The sequence below is a fragment of the Aedes albopictus genome, chromosome 3 (assembly GCF_035046485.1).
Source record: "Aedes albopictus strain Foshan chromosome 3, AalbF5, whole genome shotgun sequence".
In the NCBI taxonomy this organism is placed as follows: Eukaryota; Metazoa; Arthropoda; class Insecta; order Diptera; family Culicidae; genus Aedes; species Aedes albopictus.
In genome coordinates this window covers 326,332,455-326,341,672 of record NC_085138.1, presented here as the reverse complement: position 1 = coordinate 326,341,672, position 9,218 = coordinate 326,332,455, and the positions used below count along the sequence as shown (strand labels likewise).

Here is a 9,218-nt window from a genome sequence, read left to right as displayed (position 1 = left end):
TTCCGTCGAAGTTTGCGTTTTTTTGACAGTTTTCCCATGGGAAATGTGTCAAACTCCTGTCACGCACACGCAAACGTATGCATTGTGTGGGGCACTTTAGGATTCAAATGTTCCTAACAATGTTGAGCCTCGATCGCATCCCAAAATCCCCTTGCCAAACCACGCACATACCTACCACGAAAAGTTGTAAACAAACAGCCGGGGAAATGGCAAAAACGAAAGAAAACATTTTCTGATAAAAGCATACTTAATTGGATTGGAATCCACCACGGCGCGAAGACCACGACGGAAATCGGCGTGGGTTACAAAATAATGTCACCGTGGCGCCGATTTTTGTGTTATTTTTCGTTCTTTTTTTTTCGTTTCGTGTTGCCAGAAAAACAATAACAGTCGCGCCTTTTGCGGATCTAATCCGGAATCAACCGGATTTTGCAAAAACGAAAGAAATGGACGATGACGCGCAGTCGCAATCGCAGTCAGTCGATCGGCGACCAAATGTAAACAAAGTTAGGATTTTTTGGGGATGTTTTGGTCGAATTAGCACACTCATTGGACTGGAATTTCGGGCGAGGAGTGGTAGCAGCTTAGGGAATGATAATTTCCCGGTAACGATTTTATATTTCGCATTCAGGTGAGCTGTCTGGAAATAATATCTCTTCAAATTTATAAGATGGTGCGATACGACGACTTCGTCATTCGGCTAGACCACAAGTTTGTTGGCTTTGTTTTGTTTTTATCATCGATTGATGTCCCAAGTTGAGACGGTGATGGATCCGATGATGACAGAATTGTTGTCCAGTCCATGGTTGGTTAACACCTGATAGCGTGGAAACAAATGTGTCAGGAATCATTTTTGCGTCGTGATAGGGTATGTGTTCCATCGTTAATCTCACGATCCCATATTCATCCTATTCGAAAACAAGCGATTACGGCACCGATTGATTCTGTTCTTTTTGTTTTCATGGGTGCTCACTAGTGTGGGACAAACATCAAATTTTCGCTCCAGTCGACTTTTTTCATTCCAATTAAATTATAGTTTCACCGATTGCGCTGAAATTTTGTACAGTTAATATGGGACCTGAATAGGGTCTAAAAAGTCGACTGGAGCGAGGATTTATTTTTTCCATACAAGCGTGTCCTATACTAGTGCTCACTTCTATCAAAAAATACAAAAATAAGAAACAAAACAAACAGCGATTCAATCCTTTGTTTTTCGTAGGATGAAAATGGGAGCCACATGCTTAAGTTGGGAAACAATACCCTATAAAGAATAAAACAGCTGAGATCTTTTCGTGCAAGTCATGAAAAAGTTCTAGGGAATCGCGCTACTTGGGCGGTGGCTTCTATATTCGTCTGTTTTCCACTATAACTCAGTCAATCTTGAACCAATTGACACAATTCTTGGAATGCGGTGAGATAGGTATAGTATCTACCCGTGTACAAAATTTCAAGTCAATCGGTTCAAAATTGACCGAGTTACAGTGGAAAACAGACGAAAATAACAGACGAAGAAAACCACCGCCCAAGTAGCGCGATACCCTATAATACCTGCGGAAAAGTGTCTACCTTAGACAACGGACCAGCGGAAAACAAGCTCTCCTCTGGATTTTTTCTTAAAGAAAACCATGAATGATTGAGTGGAAATCTAGACTGAATTATTAATGATACAAATGGAAGACAATTGCAATGATTTTACTAACTGTGTATGAAACAGTTAAAAAAAAATAGATTTACACGTCATGCAAACTTTATGTTAGTCATGTAAACTTACTGTTATGATGGTTTACATGATATATATTGTAAATTTGTGTTATATGTCATGTGAACACCCAGAATCATGCTGAATTACATGACATATAATGGAAATTTACAAGATATTAAATTTCTGTGATATCCCACTGTTGGTTCACAACCTATACTACGGCGACTCTGAGTGAGAATCATCATCTCACTCAGTGGTCGGTGCTATCGCTCATGCATGGAGCAAGAATATCTAGCCATTCTGGCAGCTCGGCGCGCTGTTGCTTTCGAGAATCAGCATACCCACTGCAACCACTCCAATTAGTTGCAATTAGATATTGAGGTAGACAACATCCAATAGGAATAAAAGTGAAAGTTATTTAAAATCCCATCGCCCAATAAAGTTCTTCCTGTTGTAACCCGAAGCAAAGTTATCGATTAGTGCATGCAAGTGATAGCCGATAAATAAAGTGTTTGTCGTATGTATAAGGAAAGGTGTTTCGTTATTCCTACTACCGGAGAAAGCACAGCACGTTGCGACTGCCCACCAGTGATTTAGTGCTATTCTGTGCTCTGCTGTCGCGATTACTTTCGTGAAGATAAAGGTGGCCATCCAGCTTCCGATTACCGTCTTGGAGCTACGGAATCCTGGTAAGACGCGCAAAAAAAAAACACAACGTAGGGTCCACGACATCATAAAATTTGGTGCCGTGACCAGGATTTCGTCCTTGTCACCACGTGCTGAGCCGTCCACTGGGCGCTGCCATATTGAACATCAGTTCATCAAGGCGACGTTCGCCATCCTTTGTGCAGCTGTTTGCAACTTGTAATTCAATACAAGGCTCGTATAATCGGGCGTAAGGTAACGACCTGTCCGATAGTGTTTTGCGTAAACCGCAGGTACCCTTTAGATCTGCGTCTCTTTTCTCTTTGCATGCACGAGCCGCTACGGGCGACTCCCGTTCAACGATATCTACCACCTATCCCTGCATGTGACATCGATTGTGGCATCGAACCGCCATCTTACTACCCAGTTTGCGAAGACAATCGGACCGTTGTTCGCCGTGGCGTCCCCTGCCGTGGCAATTCCTATACGGAACTCGTTGAATCGATCGTAGTTTTCGCAGATTTCGGACCAATCAACGCGATTGCTGCTACCGAAACCCCAATCTTGGACTGAAGCTAGTTCCTGCTTCTGTGGCGTCCCTAGCCACAGCTACATAAGTTGAACTCCTGCTCCGGAGCGATTACATCCCGAAACGGACATAGTGCAACCTCAGTGGATAGCATACGACGAGTAGCTGCTCAGGTTCCCGCTGTTTGACATCAATACAAGGCATTTTCTTGCCTTGGCTAAGGTGAGTACCTTTCCAAGTGCCTTCTCGTACTCTCTGTGGGTCTACTTGTGGTCTTTTGGTCGGCAGGTCATTCGCACGTTTGGAGGTTTCGACTTTGGGATCGCTTCCCGTGCTGCATAGGACGATGGATAATCAGCAGCAGATCCAGCAGCCGCTGTCCCAGTCAAGGAGTCAACTCGCAGCACGTCGAGAGACACTTCTGGCTGCATTGGGCCGGGCGGAGGCATTTGTGACGGGCTACGACGCCGAACGAGACCAAGCGCAACTTCCTTTGAGGCTGGACTACCTGAACGGCGTTTGGAACAACCTGGAGGCGGTACAGTCGCAGCTGGAAGACGGTGAGACGACCGATGAAGGTAGGACAGAAAATGAGAATATTCGGGCTGAGTTCGAGCCTCGACTTTTTGAAATTAAAGCCAGTCTGATTCGTAAGTTACCTTCGCCTTCTGTTATTGCCGCTCAAGTCCCTCAACACCCTCAAGTTTCCTCCACTCTCTCTGGGATTAAGTTACCGACTATATCTCTGCCGGAGTTTGACGGAGACTACATGCAATGGCTTGCATTCCACGACACATTCCTGGCGCTCATCCATTCCAACCCAGACGTCCCGGACATTCAAAAATTTCACTATTTAAGAGCAGCTGTCAAGGGTGAAGCTGCGCAGTTAATAGAATCGATCGGTATAAGCTCCGCTAATTACGCTTTGGCCTGGGACACCCTGAGGAATCGGTATTCGAACGATTATCTTCTAAAGAAGCGACATCTACAGGCACTCTTCGACGTCCCCAGCATGAAAAAGGAGTCCGCTGCATCGCTTCACGGGTTGGTGGACGAGTTCGAGCGGCACACAAAGATCCTTAACCAGTTAGGCGAGCCGACGGAGTCGTGGAGCACCATTCTGGAGCATCTCTTGTGTACGCGACTGCACAATGACACGGTGAAGGCTTGGGAGGATCATGCGTCAACTGTGGCGAACCCAGACTACGCCTGTCTGATTGACTTTCTCCAACGACGAACGCGAGTATTGGAGTCAATCTCCGTGAACCATCATGGACCGAATTCCGCGCCATTTAATAGTAATTCCGTCCAACCAACGAGGAAGAATCATCACCAATCCCAGTTTCGAGTCTCTTCGTGCGCAACTACCACAAATTCAGGTGAAAAGTGCATCGCTTGCGGTCAATCACACGCGGTGATTAGATGCCAGAAGTTTATCAACCTGTCGCCTAGTGAACGTCAACAACTGGTGAGTTCGAAACGCCTGTGCCACAACTGCATCAGAGGGAATCACTTTGCACGTAACTGTCCGTCCAGTTTCACCTGTCGGAGATGTAATCGACGTCATCACACGCTTCTCCACCCTGATCAGTCCGAGGTTCCGCGGAAATCCAGCAATCAAGTTTCCTCGTCTAATCAAGTATCATCCGCTCCACCAGCTTCGAACGTCTCGTCTGTAGTGGATACTCCAACGCAATCCATGGTAACTGCTGCTGATGCTATAACAACTGTAGAAGTCAGCACAGCACTGCAACGTCCACGTGAAAATGTCTTCCTGCTCACCGTTATCGTGAAGGTCATCGACGACTACGGCGTAGAACACCTAGCACGCGCGCTTTTGGACAGCGCATCACAACCAAATCTCATCACAGACCGAATGGCAAAGATTCTTAAACTGCGCCGTCAGAAGATCAACGTAACCGTCCAAGGAGCCGGGAAACTCTCTAATTCGGTTCGAGAATCCGTGTTTGCCCAAGTTCAATCAAGGAAGAGTGACTTTTCGTGCGGCGTTGACTTCCTGGTGATGGATAAATTGACGGCAAATCTTCCTTCGCAGAGTGTTTCTACCGTAGGATGGAAAATTCCAACGGATTTGTTCCTCGCAGATCCGTCATTCAACGAGAGTCAACCGATCGACATGCTCCTTGGGGCCAAACATTTCTATTCCTTCTTTCCCAGTGCTGCGCGCATTCAGCTCGATGAAAATTTGCCCCTGTTGGTCGACAGTGTTTTTGGATGGATCGTTGTTGGGTCATCGGGTGCAGCTTCCCCCGCTGTATGTGCATCTACGACTTGTGAAACTGTCACGGTTTCAATGATTTCTCTGGAGGAGAGTTTGGAGCGATTTTGGCAGATGGAAGAGCTAACATCCTCGGACAACTATTCTGTCGAAGAACGCCGATGCGAAACACTGTACGAGTCTACGGTTTCTCGAAACTCCGAAGGCCGCTATATCGTTCAATATCCCCGTAAACCAGATTTCGACGAGATGATCGGCGATTCTAAAGAAAACGCTCGTCGACGATTCGAATACCTGGAGAGACGACTGGAACGAAATCCGCAGTTGAAGCACGAATATCACCAGTTCATGAGAGAGTATCTCTCCCTCGGCCACATGCGTCTGGTCGAAGAGGACGACGAGCAAAACTCCTCAACCTATTACCTGCCCCACCATCCCGTGATTAAAGAGGCAAGTACGACGACAAAGGTCCGTGTCGTGTTCGATGGTTCTGCAAAGACCTCTACTGGCTTCTCCCTCAACGAAGCTCTTTGCGTTGGACCCGTGGTGCAGGACGATCTGCTTAACATCATTCTGCGGTTTCGAACCTTTCCGGTCGCTCTCGTCGGCGACATTGCCAAAATGTACAGGCAGGTACTTGTGCATCCCGAAGATACATCGCTTCAGCGTATTCTATGGCGTTTTTCCCCAGATCTGCCAGTACAGACGTACGAACTTCTAACTGTCACGTACGGTCTGGCGCCATCGTCATTCTTGGCGACTCGAACCCTCCAGTGACTGGCGGAAGACGAGGGCAAGGCTTTTCCCAAGGCTGCTCCGGCTTTGAAGAAAGGCTTTTATGTCGATGATTTCATTGGTGGAGCACAATCTTCTCAAGAAGCAGTTCACCTGCGAGACGAACTCAACGACCTGTTGCAGAAAGGTGGATTCGAGCTTCGGAAATGGACATCGAATCGGCTTGAAGTTCTGCAAGGCCTCAATGACGACCAAGTCGGCACGCAATCATCACTCCAGTTCGCTCCCCACGAAACCATCAAGGCGCTTGGTATCAGTTGGGAACCTGAAACCGATTCTCTACGATTTGATTCCCAAGTGCAAAGCAGCGAGGAACCTCCGACAAAACGTTCGATTCTTTCCGGCATTGCCAAGCTATTTGACCCTCTCGGTCTCATTGCACCAGTTGTGGTTCGAGCAAAAATACTAATGCAAGAGCTATGGCTATTGTCCTGTGGTTGGGATGACCCTGTACCGGAGCCCGTGAAGTCAAACTGGGAGATCTACCACCAAGACCTGTCAAAAATCTCCGAACACCGAGTGGACCGTTATGCCTTCCTCCCAAATTCGATCATACAACTCCACACATTCGCGGATGCATCCCAGGCCGCGTATGGTGCCTGCACGTACGCCCGATGCGAAGATGAACATGGAAAAGTGCGTATCCAGCTCCTAGCATCGAAATCCCGAGTTGCCCCACTAAAACGACTAACCATTGCTCGTTTGGAACTATGTGCAGCCGTTGTAGCAGCTCATTTGCACGACCGCATCAAGAAGGCCATCGACGTAAACATTTCGACTTCCTATTTCTGGTCGGATTCAGCAGTAACACTACAATGGCTGCGGTCACCTCCGAATACCTGGCCGACATTTGTGGCCAATCGAGTGTCGGAAATTCAGCAGTACACGCACGGATGCCAATGGAAACACGTTCGAGGAGTCGATAATCCAGCCGATTTGGTCTCGCGCGGTATGTCTGTGGAAGAATTTCTCAAGAGTGAGTTGTGGAGTCAAGGTCCCGGATGGTTGGCCAGCTCACCACAAGACTGGCCTTTGTCAATCCCCCCAGGAGTAGCAGAAGAAGAGTTGGAGATTAAATCAACAGTTGCAATTGTCCAAGCATCATTCGTCCACCCGTTATTTCTCCGCTGGTCCTCTTATAGCCGCCTGCTTCACGTCGTCGGATACATAGTTCGTTTCATCACCAACACCCGCTCCAAAATCCGTACAATGTCATCCCGAGAAAGGTCTTGCAACGGTACGCCACTCACAATTGCCGAAATCGCCAAAGCCAAGACCATTCTGATCCGATTAGCCCAGGAAGATGGATACGCAGACGAGATTAAGGAGCTGAGGAAAGGAAAAACTGTTCGCAAGCAATCACACATTCGCCGGATGAATCCATTTTTTGACCCAGAGGGAGTGTTGAGAGTAGGAGGTAGACTGAATCTGGCCCTACTACCTTATCAAGCAAAGCACCCCGCCTTACTGCCTACCAAGCACCCGCTCACACGCCTGATTTTCGAGCATTTTCATCGGAAGTTGCTTCACGGCGGCGGGCGTCAACTCCTAACAACGGTTCGTGAAGAGTTCTGGCCCCCGCGGGGTCGAAGACTGGCGCAAAATGTTGTCAGAAACTGTTTCCGTTGTTCTCGCCTAAATCCAACACCAGCAGTTCAACAAATCGGGCAACTACCAGCCCAGCGAGTCATTCCAAGCCGACCCTTCAACGTCACTGGAGTTGATTACGCTGGCCCGCTTTACCTTCGTCCCATTCACAAACGTGCGTTACCAGCCAAAGCTTACTTGTGTCTGTTTGTCTGTTTTTCGACCAAAGCAGTACATCTGGAGTTGGTCAGTGATCTGTCTACTCAGGGCTTCCTGTGTTCACTACGTCGATTCATCTCTCGACGCGGACGTCCTAGCCATCTCCATTCAGACAATGGCAAAAATTTCGAGGGGGCAAAGAACGAATTAACCGAACTATTTCACAGATTCAACGACCGATCCCAGCAAGACAGCATTGCATCAGCATGCGCCGACGAAGGAATCACTTGGCACCTTACGCCACCCAAAGCTCCTCATTTCGGAGGACTTTGGGAAGCTGCTGTCAAAGTAGCAAAGCGACACCTCTTCCGACAGCTTGGGTCAACACGATTATCGTTTGAGGACATGTGCACGATTCTTACTCAGATCGAAGCCGTCATGAACTCTCGCCCTTTGTTACCGATGACTGAGGACCCAAACGACCTGGCAGCATTAACACCGGCACATTTCCTAATTGGATCGTCGCTCCAAGCCCTGCCCGGCCCAGACCTGCACAACATTCCAACGACCAGACTCGAGCATTACCAGCAACTGCAGCAACACGTCCAGCAATTTTGGATCCACTGGAGGAGAGAGTATCTTCAGGAGCTCCAACATGACACTCGTGGTTGGGAGCGCAACGACGAAATTATCCCCGGCCGGATGGTCATTCTTGTCGATGAGATGCAACCTACTTTGCGTTGGCCACTTGCCCGCATCGAATCGATTATCCCTGGGAAAGATCATCTAACTCGAGTTGTTGTGCTGCGCACTGCCCGTGGTACAATCACTCGGCCAATCACCAAAATATGCCTGCTTCCGAACGCCACCAGCCAGAGTAGTGAAAATCCACCAGCATCCACAAGCGGTACTTCCAAGGATCAGCCGTCAGCGAAATCAGCTTAAAATAAGTTAAATATCCTGTTAGTTTTAAGAGATAAGTTCGTAGTTCATTCCACAGTAGCAATAAGTTCAATGTTAATTGTTTTTGTTTACGTTTTCTCTTTGTGTTGAACTTGTTCAAGGCGGCGGGTATGTTGGTTCACAACCTATACTACGGCGACTCTGAGTGAGAATCATCATCTCACTCAGTGGTCGGTGCTATCGCTCATGCATGGAGCAAGAATATCTAGCCATTCTGGCAGCTCGGCGCGCTGTTGCTTTCGAGAATCAGCATACCCACTGCAACCACTCCAATTAGTTGCAATTAGATATTGAGGTAGACAACATCCAATAGGAATAAAAGTGAAAGTTATTTAAAATCCCATCGCCCAATAAAGTTCTTCCTGTTGTAACCCGAAGCAAAGTTATCGATTAGTGCATGCAAGTGATAGCCGATAAATAAAGTGTTTGTCGTATGTATAAGGAAAGGTGTTTCGTTATTCCTACTACCGGAGAAAGCACAGCACGTTGCGACTGCCCACCAGTGATTTAGTGCTATTCTGTGCTCTGCTGTCGCGATTACTTTCGTGAAGATAAAGGTGGCCATCCAGCTTCCGATTACCGTCTTGGAGCTACGGAAT

General features: G+C 47.6%; 1 protein-coding gene across 1 annotated transcript; it reads left to right on the top strand.

Moving 5' to 3' along the window:
• Window positions 1-3,222: 3,222 nt before the first annotated feature.
• Window positions 3,223-8,601, top strand: LOC134290828 (uncharacterized). Its single transcript, XM_062858033.1, has 2 exons — window positions 3,223-5,748; window positions 6,034-8,601. The coding sequence occupies exons 1-2, from the start codon at window positions 3,223-3,225 to the stop codon at window positions 8,599-8,601; spliced, it is 5,094 nt and encodes a 1,697-aa protein (XP_062714017.1).
• The last annotated feature ends 617 nt before the right edge of the window (window positions 8,602-9,218 follow it).

Bases quoted from the DNA above. Each gene is read 5' to 3' on its own strand.
- LOC134290828 (XM_062858033.1), top strand. From the start codon at position 3,223: ATGGATAATCAGCAGCAGATCCAGCAGCCGCTGTCCCAGTCAAGGAGT. The intron at 5,749-6,033 runs GTACTTGTGCAT...GACCTGTTGCAG, and splicing joins TTGCCAAAATGTACAGGCAG to AAAGGTGGATTCGAGCTTCG.